The sequence below is a fragment of the Platichthys flesus genome, chromosome 7 (genome assembly GCF_949316205.1).
Source record: "Platichthys flesus chromosome 7, fPlaFle2.1, whole genome shotgun sequence".
In the NCBI taxonomy this organism is placed as follows: Eukaryota; Metazoa; Chordata; class Actinopteri; order Pleuronectiformes; family Pleuronectidae; genus Platichthys; species Platichthys flesus.
The window spans coordinates 7,033,245-7,047,681 of NC_084951.1; the positions used below are offsets into that span (position 1 = coordinate 7,033,245).

At 41.3% G+C, this 14,437-nt stretch overlaps 1 protein-coding gene across 3 annotated transcripts in view; it reads right to left on the minus strand.

The window, feature by feature from the left end:
* Positions 1 to 307: 307 nt before the first annotated feature.
* The window catches only part of LOC133956223 (vitamin D3 receptor A), a 73,493-nt gene continuing 59,363 nt past the window's right edge, over positions 308 to 14,437 (minus strand). For all 3 annotated transcript variants that reach the window (XM_062391112.1, XM_062391111.1, XM_062391113.1), the window contains 3 exons: positions 12,752 to 12,903; positions 11,206 to 11,322; positions 308 to 8,942 (listed from right to left, as the gene is read on the minus strand). In XM_062391112.1, coding sequence (XP_062247096.1) covers positions 8,689 to 8,942; positions 11,206 to 11,322; positions 12,752 to 12,903 — 523 coding nt within the window. In that variant the 3' untranslated portion in view covers positions 308 to 8,688. The remainder of the gene's footprint in view (positions 8,943 to 11,205; positions 11,323 to 12,751; positions 12,904 to 14,437) is intronic.

The window sequence follows — 14,437 nt, forward strand, 5'->3', positions numbered from 1 at the left end:
GACCACCGAAATCTTAACAGTTCAAATTTGAAGAGAATGTTCCTGAGATAATGTGTTCATAAAGCCCAACATGGGTTTGAGATTAGTCTGAAGGGAACTTATTACCAAATAAATAGTCCCCATGCTTTGTAGCATACCCAGTGGGTTACCACAGCTAAATTGTTTCATATCCACTCTGTTGACACGTGTACAACTGAGACGGGAAACTAGCTTCCATCATTGGGGTGAACCAGGCTACTAATCTTATACTTTGCAATCCAGGTGTCACAAAACAAGACGAAGCACAAACAAAGCAGGGAGGCCGGGGGCGTTTTGCATCATTATGTACAGCTGTTTTATTTGTGATTTCCCCAAAACATCATCAGTATTTTACTACATACAATGCATGTAATCAAAGTACAATGGATCAGCTTCAAAGAGAAGAGCAAAAAAAAGAAAAAAAGAGCAACACAAAGAACAGGCGGTGATTTTGAACCACAAAGAGAGATATCTGTTAAGGTACTGTATGTATAACACTATTTATTATGGTATGGGGCTATTGATGATGCCACCAACAGCGATGCCATGGCAACTGTATATGTTTAAAAGACAAGTTTCTGCTAGAAGCACTGAGGTCTGGTGGGTTTTACTGCAATGTGGTGTGCATGGGTGAGGGTAAAGGTATCTTATCTTGGGACTCTACTGAGATAAACTCGGATTTGAAGCATTTCTAATTTTGTTCTCCTAACGATGAGTAAGCCGTGCTGTGGGAGGACACAGTCTGCTGCTGGATGTTCTATAATTAATCAAAATCTTTCATTTTAAACTGTTGCATCAGCACGATGCAATCAAAACGAGTATATTTTTAGAAACCAGATGGGGTTTATATATTTCTGGGGAAAAAGAGGGAAACAATCAATGGGAATAAATAAAAGAACAACCAGCAGAGAATGACAACCCCTCCCACGAGCACGCTAATGCCGACTCCTACAACTGATACAACAATTTAAGAAATTAACAAATGTGTGGATATGAAGAGAGGAAAAAACAGCTACTAAAACTCAATGAAAATGTCACCAGTAATACGAGGGCGGATCGTCCTGTATTCTGCTTTAAAACCCCTGATATTGTCCCAAAATAAGGCTGTGGGTTCTAGGCACACCAAGGTACAACTGAGCTGAGCAATATGTGCATTTATGTTTTTTCTTTTTTTTCTTTTTTTAAGACATGAAACTTTCTGTATGTACTGAACTAATTAATGTTCAATTCATTTCTAACCACCTGGCTAGTCCAGGTCTTACTATAGAGATCAGAGTTAAAAAAAAGATGACGACAGATCATTATTTTTTGACATCACACGCTTTGCAGAGCATTTAGAGACAAATACACAAGTGCATCATTGGCAATAACTGCTGGTGAGGGAGAAAGAAGTGCACACAAGTGTGAGCCGTGTGTGGGTTGATCAGCGAGTGTTTGCTGTGTTCACTGTCCGACCTTTTCAGTCAGTCAGCAGAAGTGTGTGTTCATGTGTGAGTGCAGCTGTTTAAGTGCATGCGTGTGTGAGCAAGCGCATATTTAAAGAGGTAGCAGAGAAATGCAACCAGAGCGACAGATGACGGCGTATCCTCGACAGTATCTGCTCATCTGCTCTCGTCCGGTTCAACCAATCAGCAGGAGCCACAGCCCTTAAAGTGCCCACATTGTGTCATTTACAGATTCAGGTTAATCATTTGTATTTGGGGTCTCCTAGATCATCTATAAATGCTGTAGTATTCCAAATACACGTCAATAGTTCCAGACCCTCGGCTGCTGTAGCCCTGTCTGAAACAGCTCAGCGGACCAACTCTTTGGTGATTGGTCAACTGCTTAATGTTCCGTCTCTTACACAGATGCTTCCTAATCAGCTCTGTTGCTACAGCAACAGTGGCGATCGGGTGATACACTTGAACCACCATCGCAAACAAGTTGTACATGTCACATGGTGACGTAGTTGCAAAGTAACTACCAAGGGGTTGTCTTTAACTTTATAAAAAACAAAGAAAAGACATAACATGGGCACTTTAACTAAGGCCACTATCACTCCAAAATCTGTCAAACCATCTAAGAGTCAATTTTCTGTTATTCATTCGGTCTGTCATTTTTCTAGATACAGCTGATTTCATTATCAACATTAAACAACAAATAATCTTTCTTCTATATTGGCAGATTGGGTGTCACATCGTATTATTACATATTTTTTCACGACGTGCCATATCTTGACAATGACTACCTTGATTCCAAAAAAACATTTATCATTACATTTTGAAATATTTCTATGCACTGAATGAACTCTGTGATATTTGCATATCTGTCCGTCAACAGCAGCCGATCGTGTTAAATGAACCTTAGAGGAGCCGTGACGTCGTCATGCTGTGAGCTGAGAGGTGATCTCATCATTATAAAAAGAGTGATCGCTGAAGGCTCCGTGTGTCATTCACAGCATATGTGTTGAAGGCCTGGTGATGTGGAAGCCGAGTGAGAGGTTAAGAAGAAGGCAGAGTGCTGAGAAACGGGGGGGCGAGTGGGTGTGTGACTGTTATCTGGTTGCTGAGCTGAACAACACTACATTACACACTATTTGTATCAAGAACATCTAAAACAGGATCCCAATGTCACAAAGCCTTTCGGACCTTTAAAAGGAGAGAGCTACAGAGAAACGCACAGGAAGCCTGTGAGACGAGACTGACTGAAGGACATCAGGCTCGGTACTTTTTACTTTTCAGATGTTAGGACAGAGCAATTATCAAAGTTTAACTACCACTCCCTTTATTTAGTTTAAATCAGTACATATCGATGACTACATTTTCCATCAAGCTGAGCCTTCAGACTCTCCTGATGGAGGGTGTCGAACTGTGAGACATCGCTTTAGGTCTTAACAAAAACACCCAGAGATAAAAAAAAGGCGGCTCTGCGGAGTCCCATCAGACCAACAACAAACGAGTCCTCTGCCAATCAGGTGGCATTTGACTGCGACATAACATGTTAGTATAGTAGAAGTATTTTGAAGGCTCTGCTTGGCTGAGGCAGGACCGCCTGCCTCCCGTTTCCTCCACAGGTCTTTCAGTGCATCGTTGGTCTGGACACACGTTGTCACATTCACTGAGGTTTCATGCTGCGTTCACATAACAGCTTTCATCTCGGTCCCAGCGTGATCTTGATTTGGCAAAGACTTCCTCAACCCAACCCGTAATTAAATATTTAACCTTAGCTGCTCTTCTCTCTGACTTCTTCACGTCATTGTCTCACTACAAACTCAAGTGTATTAAACAAATTGATGGATTATACTATTACAGTATAGGAGTATATACTGATGACTAGTTAACTTCTCTATTGAAGGATGCATCACCTTGTTTTTATTGAGGTTGAATTGTGTCACATGAATTAAGAATCTGGGCCCTTTTAGCTGCTATGTGAACACAGCCATGCAGAGACTCTCAAATGTATTTATGCCACTCCAGTTGGATGGTGATGCCCAAGAGGCCTCTGATGAACTGACTTTAAGATTTGTAGGCTTGTAGTGAGATCCGAGGTAAAAATGATCCAGCATTTGAAAAGAGAAAATATGTATAAAAGGAATAAACTGTACATATACACAAATATAACTGTCTAAATTAGTGTTAAAATTCAAACGGATGCCTCAGAAGAATAAAAAAAAGAAAGTCACGCTTCGACAAAAAAATAAAACATATGCTTGTATGTATGTGCAGGAGGGAGAGGTAGTATGTTTGGTTATACGCAGAGCTTAGCGGCACGTCGCCCGTTTGTAGAGACGACAAAGACTGAAAGTACAGAATGAGGCAGAGACGAGGATCACGTGAGTAAAGCAGATAAACTGGAGAGTGATCGTTAACATTTAGAAACATTGGGATCCAACTTATGAACTGACTGGTCTACTGGCTATAGGATTCTGCTGGACAATCTTCTACATCATAAAACAACTGGCAACTTGTTTACTGTATGTGTGTTTGAGAGAGAGACGTCAACACCGCAAAGACTGAGGAGAGAGTTGTAGTGTGTCTGTGTTTGTGTGTGTGAGTTTATGTTTGGTTCCCTTAAAAGCTATGGTAAAAAGTCATTCTGTAAATCACTGAGGTATCTGTTCAATGTTTCCAGCTGAGTGAGGTTTCCGTTAGTAAGGCTACTGAGGTGGAGCTGCTGACCTGGGTTGAGGGGAGGACGGGTGAGAGAGGGTGTGGGGGAGGAGAGACGTCCACATTGCTTAGGTCCATTTTAACATCACCTCACATCGTCTACTGTCCTCGTGTTAACATTTAGTGTCAAACGCTAAAGCCAGACATGTCATGCAGGCGCAGCGTTCTCCATGAACAAGCTTAATATGACAGAAATGTAAGAAATGACCCACAGAGGAGAATCAGCAACATGTTCACAAGCAGCATAGCAAAGTTAGATCGTGAGGTTTCACTCTCGGAACCCTTGCAACAGAGCAGACTCTCCCCGCCATCACCCCCTCCTGCATTCCTTTTTCAAACAGATGATGTAGGTGTTGATGTTATATGTAAAAAGTCCACTTTTTTTTTATGTCATTCAACAACTATTTTGTAAAAATTTCAAGAGCTGCAATGCGAGAGAAACACACAAAGTAGTGAGAAAAGTAATGTCATACTTGGGGTTTTAGGAGGCGACGTCAGTCGCTGCGCCCTCTGCCTGTACACCGCGTCACTACGTCTGCATGTGGCGAAAATACTTTTAATACACAGTTCTTCTGGATGTCCACTCGCATTTTTTTTCTGGGAGGGACAGAAGCAGCCATTTCATGCATGTCTCCAAAAAACGTCAGATTCCCAAAGCAGCTTTCTCGACAAACTCCCATCAGCCCTTGGTGCGCCACGGTTTCCCAGAAAAAGCAGAGCCTGAATGGCTGTCAAGTTAAAGCTATGAAGAGTAATCCTGCTGTAATTGGCTATTGCAGAAGAAGAGGCGGTTAGATGGTTGGGTGATGAATGAAGAGGCACACCCATGCTGCTGCGATAATGTCCATTGGCTAGATCCTGTGTCAGTCAGTTGAGGCAGTGTTAGTTCACAATCACTCGATTGTGTTTGACACCGTGTTTCTGGAAAAGCAGATGTAGCTTTTTTCTTTACTCATTTTAAATACAGAGCTTGGGACCGCTTTTCCGCTAACAGAGACTCAGCTCGGCCGTGTTCCTTCCCCTCAGGTGACGGATCCAGGTGAACCATGGCCGCACTGACAAGTTATTCCAGTAGGAAAAAGGAAAGAGAACGTTTGCCAGTGTCCCTTCCCTGTCTGTGCATGAAGTTAAAGCCACGTCGTTACTTTGAAAATGGCTATTATGTTTTCACTCAGCTGAAATCAGGGGAACAAGGGGAGCTTGTTCATTTGCACTTGGAAAAGTCTCCAGGAGTCCACTTTGCTCAATCCTGCTTCATTTAAATGACGTCCCAGTGCAGCGAGCCAAGCACAAGCTAGAAAGCAAACTCTGAAACACATTGATCGACAATCTTGAACAGAAGAAAACAGAGGAAGGAAAAAAAAGAAGAGATTTTCACCAAAATAAAAACATTATGGATATACTGTATAATTGTCAAAAGCTTATCGATTGACTTTAGAAGAGAGAGAGAATAGAACATACATCCATAATCTTGGAACGGGCAGAGAGGGCACACTTCCTGTGGTGACGGACTGAGTTGTCAGGTTCCGGAGCGTTATGATTGAACACACTAATGTTGTGTGTGTTTGTGTGTGTGTGGAGCATGCATGAGACTCAGCCAGTTGGAATGGACAACACAACCACCGCTGGGAATGTTCGGTCACATGGGGCCTTTGCAGGTAGAACTCTTTAGGTTTCTGAGTCCGAGCATTGCACTAATGTTCATTTTAGCATCAAACCAAAGAGTTTGACTAAAATCTGCATCTTTTTGGAAAGGACATTGATCTTATTTGAATGTGTGACTTTGCTGTGAAAGGGTCAAACCTAATTCCTGTTTTCTTCAGTGCTCCTTGAAACAACTTAGCCACGTCACCAGGATTGCCACCTCTGCAGGTCCAATTAAATACAACCTAAGAGTCCTTCTCCTAATTGCATATAGTGCTGTATCTCCAGAGCATCTTTCCATCAAACAATTGAATTCTCTTAGTTTTTTGCCTACATTAATCTCTAACTATGTACAGACTTAGCAAGTGGTATTTACAAGGTTTGTCCACAAGGGGGCGATCCAGGCCTGCATGAGGGGAGAGCATGCACCGTGTCAACAGAAAAGGTGATATGATATGTAGTGATGTTGAAAAGTAACATCCTAAAACCCTTGCTTATGCGGCTGGTGTTGAAATGATAGGTTGTGACAAAACGGTATGAGGCTTGGTTTTTATAGTGAATACAAAAAGCATCTTTCTCATGTCTTTACATTTCTGTCCTGCTATTATGGCCATCTGAAGGATTTTCATTCAAAAACACTTGACTAAACATTGTTCTCCTACTCTATATTGCTACCATCTGTAGAATATTGAATTAGCCCTGAAGAAAGAAAAGAACCAAACTACACACGAGGTTCATATTAATCAAGCAATGTTTTAACACTGATGACTATTATTTAAATGTAGCCATTAAATGGATATGTACTTTTTAAGATCTATAATGCATTGTATGATAATGTAAATCATTTCATAAGGAGCTATAGTTTTTATGAACATAAGCTAGTGAATGAAAATCTTAGGGTAATCGTTTTAAAAAGTTTAACTTTTAGCTTACTTATGCTGTTTTTTAGTATGATTAGAAATCACAGTGAATCCTAGAGCTTCAAAAACAATCTCCGTCTCATGATTGTAAGCTTACGCCACACACACGCCTAAACACCACATACACAATATCATCAGACAAACTTTTCCCTGAGGCAACAGCCGATAGTTGTAACTATCTAGCTCTAACTGTCGTAGCAGCAATCTAACCAGCCGGACAAAGATTTATTTAGATTCTTATTTTTTGGGATAATCACTATCCATGAAACGTGACGTTGTGTCGGTCGACCAACTTCACAGGTCCAATAACGAGCAAAATCCAACAGAAAAGTGCTTCCCTGCACTGAACCCCCAGTCAGAGCCTGTACACACCCCCTCGTGGTCCATCAATATTCTCATACACTGTACACGCATCACAAAAATAGAAGGATTCCTCACACACTTCTCAGTGCTTTCTTGTGTGTGTGTGTAAATCTGTCTTTCCACAGAGAACACAGACACACAACTGAGGAGGGGCCTTCAAATCCTCTAATTATACAACAGTCAGAACAATTAGCTTCATGAAAGCAAACTTGTTTTGCTCTCATATATATATATATCTATATATATATTTATATAGATATATATATATAAGCTTATATGATCATTTATATTTATATAGCATTATACATACATTCTGTTTTTGATAATTTCCCTTTAGTCTGGTGAGCAGGAAATTTCAACTGTCGCATCACCATCCTCCATTTCTCCAATCTCCTTCACTCAATCCTCGAAATCTCACCCAAACCCTCCGACTTAAGACTTCCTTCCACCCCCTGAGATGTCTCCTACACACAGACACGGGGCCGGGCAGGAGAAGACACCTGCTGGACTTTCATCCTCACAAAGTTATTTTCAAACAGCGAACAAAGTATATCCATTACGCCAAGGGATGCACTGATATTGACCAACTAGATCGGGAATTGGTGACAATAGAGCCAATATATGGGAGTAATATATTCTGTTTAATTCGTTTTGCATCAGCAGCACGCCAGTAGAACATAGCATTGAGGGAGGCAAAATCAAAGGGTCAGTTTGGAGGTATTTAATGCTTCCTACACTAACAATTTCTTCAGCTAATAATTTGATTGATCACTTATTAATTTAACCCTGATATTTGATTGATACTCGTTATCAGCCACTAACCAAGGCCCGGGTATCAATATCTGTACCAGGAGTGGCAAAGTCAGATCAGTGCATCCCTAATTACATTATTTTAAGATCGCCCATCGCTCATCATGTTGATGTTGAATATATTTGGATGTATTGGCTGTCAACAAACTGTAGATCAATGATGGTTTATAACTAAGTAACACAAGTGTAGTCACTCTGCTAGAAATGTATCTGTCCCGCACAAGTGCCAGCGTGGGTAGCTGATGGAGCTGTTGATGTGAACCTGAAGTGATGTTATAAAGATGATGGTAAAATAAAAGGACGTGACAGTCACATCCATCAAGCTGTCTCCACTGTAAAAACGTGGCGGAGATCTAGAAGTGATGTCCGGAGAAAGGTGGTGATGAGAGAAGGCAAATCTGGAGTTTGTGGATGTTGAGAGGATCTGGATGTCAAATCTGTTCCAGATATCACAACAGCCACATGACGCGATGAAATGTGAGGCTGTACTGTGTTTTCAAAGCCTGTCTGGAGAGATCCACAGCCTCATCAGGTGTCATAAATCTAAAAATCCAGAGGTCCAGGCGTTTGAGTGTCGCTCCTAGAGGTCAGGAGGAAGAGGAGAAGAATGGGCCAAAGATGAAGAGGTGAATGTTACCATCTGTCTGATTATCCGTCTTTTCTCCCACATGTCCAGAGATGTATCAATGCCAGGTTTTCTTGGGGGAAATGGTGGAAAGGGTTGGTTAATCATCCTGTGTGTTATGAGGGAGTACAGGTGTAGGTGCGGGCCTCTTTCTCTGCTATGACACCTCACTGCCGAACACCTCCAGCACCAGCGGGGTTAGCTGCATGCTGTGCTCAGGCTGGAAGGAGAGCGAGCGGTACTGCTTGGAGTGCTCCTCGTTCAGGCTGCGCAGGTCGGCCAGTTTCTGGATCATCTTGGCGTAGAGGAGGCGTCCGCCCGAGTGGTTGATGCGGATGTAGGCCTGCAGCGCCTCCGACAGACGGTCTTGGAGCTGCTCGACGCGGGCATGGTCCTGGACACCTGGGCGATCTGCAATGGGAGAATGGAGAGGGTGGAAAATAGGAGAACGTACATCAGGAGAGAAGGTCAAAGAGAAGAGGGGGTTGAGGTTGGGGGTGGTGGTGGGGGGGGGGGGGTTGATGGATAGAGAGAGAACGAAAGTGTCGGTCACACACAAGTTAAGCTATTGAACTGAATAAATGACTTGTAATAAGGATTTATCTGTGGTTTTCAGACAGAGTGAAGGACGTTACATGAAGTCAACCTCTACAGACACTCTCCAAGGAGAAATCCATCACTCACAAAGCAGCACAAAGTTGCAAGAATGAATTTCGATGAATAGAACTCCAAGAAGTCCAATGAATGTTGGCAGCACATTCTTAAGTTGGAAGAAACCAAAATAAATGTGGTTGAATCAGATGGGATCCGTTCTGTTTAGTGTGGAGCTGGTTGGGTCTGTCATCAGCATAGGGTCGGTCTTAAAAGATGAAGGAAGTAGTGTGCTGATATGTAACTAGAAAACCCACAAATTACCTCAGAGGGATGCTATAATGACACTGCATGCAGTCTGAACTATTCAATATGTGCTACATTATTTAAATATTCAAATATTAGTGTTATTAATTATGGTATTAATAAAACTTGGTAATTAAAAAAGCAATGCAGGGCAGAAAAATAATGCAATGATAATGCCACTGTAAGATGAGAGGACCAGACCTAACCCACATTCATTGTGTGGGCATATGTGTGGTGTAGTTATTGTTAATGATGCTATAAAGAAACTTGGCCGAAAGCATCAATATGCAGCTTCTAACCCCTGTGTGCTCAACCGAGGGGAGCCGCTAATTCAACATAAATCAAATTAGTGAGCAGCAATGAGCTGGTTTCAGGCTAAATGTATTTCATCATGAATGCGCGAGTAGCATTCCAACGCAAAGTTCCATTATTTGTCCCCACTTGATCACGTGACGTAAACTCTGTGTCTATGTTCAGGAGACAGGACATGATGTCACCATTGAGTTCAATCAGAGCTTCTCAAAGGCATATGGATTTACCAAAGATGTGACAGGCCACGCCCACTTCCACCAATCAACATGGCACATCAGATTTGGGTTAATACTTGGCCCCGGAGCATATGCATCGCATTTGGTAAGGTTTAAGACTGGGTTTGTCATTCATGGTGTCCCCTGTGGACTAGGCTGTAAAAGCTTTGGTAGGTTGAAGAAATCCACCAAGCTATATAATGGTTGGATAAATCATTGGGAATAGTTATAGTAGTAGCCAGGATTTGCTGCCATGTTTTTGTTTGATCAGTAATAAAAGTAATGGTGAAATAATTTTACCTCCTGAAAATACACTTGTGAAACCTCTGACTATTTTACTAATTGCAATAGGTTAAGACCTTGATCCCTTACTGTGAACCTTGACTTCTTTGAAAACAAATCAATAGCCAAGGACCAGACCCTATCCCCTACCACATTACTAAATTTAATCAAAATTGGATTACAGCCTAGATGTTTGTGACGAGAGACAGAACATAAAATAACTTCTGCTCCAGAACCACAATATACAATTAACACACAAAACAATAGCACCACTATGTCGGAGTTGTTTATCATCTGTGTAGAACAGCAGAACATATGTTCTCTACACAGTTTTATTTCACACAAATTTGTTTGAGGATTCAAACTGTCTGAAAAGTATTTCAAAATATAAATGAATAGTCTGACTAATGAAGACTGTGCTGACAATTGTTGTGGTTGCTTCATATATATGGACCTTTCATCGTAGTGTCTGTTAATGTCTGTTGTAAAAGTTAATTGAGTTATTTCTTCTTTCCCTTTGGCTAAAGACGAATATAACAAATGTATTTGATAATTCAGTGATGTTGACCAGAATGAATTTGTATATACACTGACATAATGAAATTACTGTAAGAGCCTGCAAGCTGTGTATTCATCACTATCTATTTTATTAATTTAGAAAGGATTGGTGCTTGAGCCGCAGTGGAATAATGTTCGACAAGCCTTGAGGCAGAAGGACGCTCTCACTCAATGACTCACATTAGCGTTAGACGGTGAAAACAGTCGGTGAAATGTTTTCAGATAACTGCTGCTTGATGGCCTCATTAGGCAATTACGTTCATTCAATTGTCACTAAAGGTTAATCCAAATTTCATTTCTGATGCCATGTTATATATCTCTTTACTGTAAATCTTAACATGTTGTCTTTTCAGGAAAAGCTTTTCATGTGTAAATGGACACACACACACACAAACACACAAAAGCAGTACCTGGGGAGAGCAGGCAGATGGCCATGAGCAGCACGTGTTCCTCTTCGTGCATGTTGAGTTTCTTCAAGCCGACCTGGAACTTCACCAGCGGCTCTAAGAGCTCCAGAGTGTGGCCCGCTGGAGAGGACAACACGGAGAGAGTGCGTTACATCAGGGAAACATATTGTGCTTTCCTACTGACGTATGAATGAAAACACACTTAGAGCACAGGGGCTTCAGAGGAGAATCACTGTTCTCTCTTGCTCCGTTTATACATCCCTGACAGAGAACATAACTTCCTGTCCTGCATGTGTGAGTGAACAAGCACCGAGTGTTTGTTTTTGTGGCTGCTGTATTGCTTCTATGAAAATACCTGAAGTCGAAACCTCGCATTTATGTGCAAGTCAGTGTTAATTTTGGCAGCTATTTTTGATTTAGTCTTAGTCTTAGTCTTTTGACAAAAATGCATATTAGTTTTAGTCACATTTAGACATTTTTATCCTTCTTAGTTTTAGTCTAGTTTTAGTCTACGAAAACGAATTCCATTTTAGTCTAGTTTTAGTCAACGAAAAACGAATTCCATTGTAGTCTAGTTTTAGCCACATTTAATAGCCACATTAAACTCCTTTTCTATAAAAACATATTGCTGCAGCCTAATAGCTTAAAAATATATATTTAGTTTTAAATGTGAAAACAAAAAGTGAGGGCATGTCAGACTGGAGGCGAACACAGAAACTGCAGCTCGGTAGAAACCAACTGCAGCTTCTGCTCTGATCAAGAAGCTGAGGCGCTGATCTCTGATCAGCTGAGACCAGAGAAACTCTGTGTTTTCACTGTTTCCATAGTTAAGAAGCAGTCGGTCACTGAGAGGCTTCTTCACATGAACAAGCTGTGATCTTGTGTCTCTGAGCGAGTGAGCGGGCATGGGGGTGGAGCCTTGGGACCGGAGCGCTATCTGGGAGCGCACAGACACACACACACACACAGAGACACACAGACTCACTCGCCCGCTCCTGATACTTTATGACGGCCTGATACGATGATGTTAAAATAATTATTGTGACTTAGTCAACCACCAACATTTTCGTCTCGTCAACGAAAGTTAAAAATAAATAGTCATAGTTTTTATTTTCAAAGATCCGTTTTCGTTACGTCCTCGTCATGGAAAAAGGGTCGTTAACGAATATATTTCGTCATCGTTTTCGACAACTAAATTAACACTGGTGCAAGTGTGCATAGAAAAGCAGCGTGGGGGGATCCTTGCAAGAATCGGTTATATAGAGGGGGGAGGGGGGAAAAGAGATCACAGCTGTGTCATCAGCTGCAACAATGAACACTTTACATTTTATCAACGCTTGGTTGATGTTGCAGCCAACATGGACACTTGGAAAACAGTGTGTGTGTGTGTGTGTGTGAAGAGATGTGTGTTCAAAAGGAAGAGTCTCTGTCACATATCTATCAGTCAGAACATGATGTTCATTATATGTGATTTATGAAGTGCAGTTAGAACACATGAAACCAAGCAACTAGTCCCGTTTCACTACTATTACGTTGAGATGTAACCAACCCTTTGTGACATCATTGACGCAGTATTTGAAGTCGGGTCCTCCGCAGCTCCAGGACATGTCTTCCAGATTGAACGACTGGTTAGACCGCAGCATGATGATCTCAATGGCACTTGACTTCAACAGAGCGATCTGGTCCTCGGCTGTCAGATCTCTGGAATAAACACACAGACACAGTATGAGCAGAGGTGGCTAAATTACACACATTCTTTACTCAAGAAGAAGTACTAATACTTGTATTAAACCACAGTCAAGTAATACATCTGGTTTAACCTTTACCTTTTGTAAAACATAAGCTGTGAAATGTATTATATAAAAATAAAACGTTTCCCTCCCTCTACCGGCTGTATCTATGCGAAGTAAAGTGAGATTCAGTTCACATTAATATAATTTGACAACTATATAACTTAAACAACTCTGACTTCAAATAAAATATAAAAACAATAAAATAAATACAGGGGTTGATGCTAAAAGTATTTGTGAAAATGAAAAATTGTCCAGGATGAAATGTCCTAACTGTTTTGAAATAAGTATTCTTAAACTCTAAAAAAGGTCGCCTTCACTTGTACATGTGTGTGCAAGTAGAAGACTAACAATGACAGCATGCATTCAGAATTTATGAGATACTATAGTAACAGCGCTTCAACCCAAGGCTTTGGCAAACCCCTGCCTGAGGTCGTACATGTTTACTATATTTATGCGGTATGTGTCTCCACATGCTGACAGGTGCACATACAGCTTTAGGACCAAACACCATCACTACCTCCATGACCGGTAAAAGCAGAATTATTTTGTGGTGGTGTTAACTGTTAAATGTGCTTCATGCAGAGGTTGATACAGGGAACACCGTCACCTTGATTGATAGAAGTGTGCTTGAAAGAATTTCTGCTTCTTTTGTTGGATTTATTTGAAGCAGATGAACCTGAGTAGGCTGTACTTTGAATTACTGTAGTGTTGCTGTATGTGAAGCGTGGATAGATATAGGTGTCAAAATAATGTTCCAATACTAATGCCTATCAAATGCAAACAATTTGAGATTGATTAGAATTTTATATCCCTTAACGTTTATGAAATGAGAAAGGCTGAGGTCTAATCAGAGTTCATCGACTGCTCAAGGGTAAGAAAACAATCTTAAAACCCTTGGTTGGTTCCTAGCTGAAAACCGCTACTTGTCTTCATATATCTGGAGTACCCTCAAGGTACTTTATATTTCTACCCCTACCTACGGCCCAATAACACACACCTGATACTTGGCTTCAAATATATACCGTATACCAACGATGCACAGCAGCAATGTCAGCAGTTGAATAGTACATGGATATTCATACAAAGCCACGTGAACACCAACAATTATTGATCCATTTCCATTTCTTTCACTCGTGTATTCATCATGTGTACCCGTGTGGCAGACATGTTCTCCCCAATCTTTTGTTACATGGTCCTATGTACGTTCACATCTCTCCGTTCAGCATGTTTAGAAAGCTACAGCCTGTTCCAGCCGCTTTCTTGGAAGAGCTTGTTTGTTTGGGAGCGATAATAACATCTCGTCTTACCCTGGTAATAAGCTGCACACATGTGGGCAGTGAGTCAGTGTGCTCCGCGTGTGGGTGGGGGGGCTTGTTCAGGCTGCCAGCCTTTGTGTCTGTGCGTGCTACTGGTTAGATGCAGCAGGATTTTACCAGTCAACA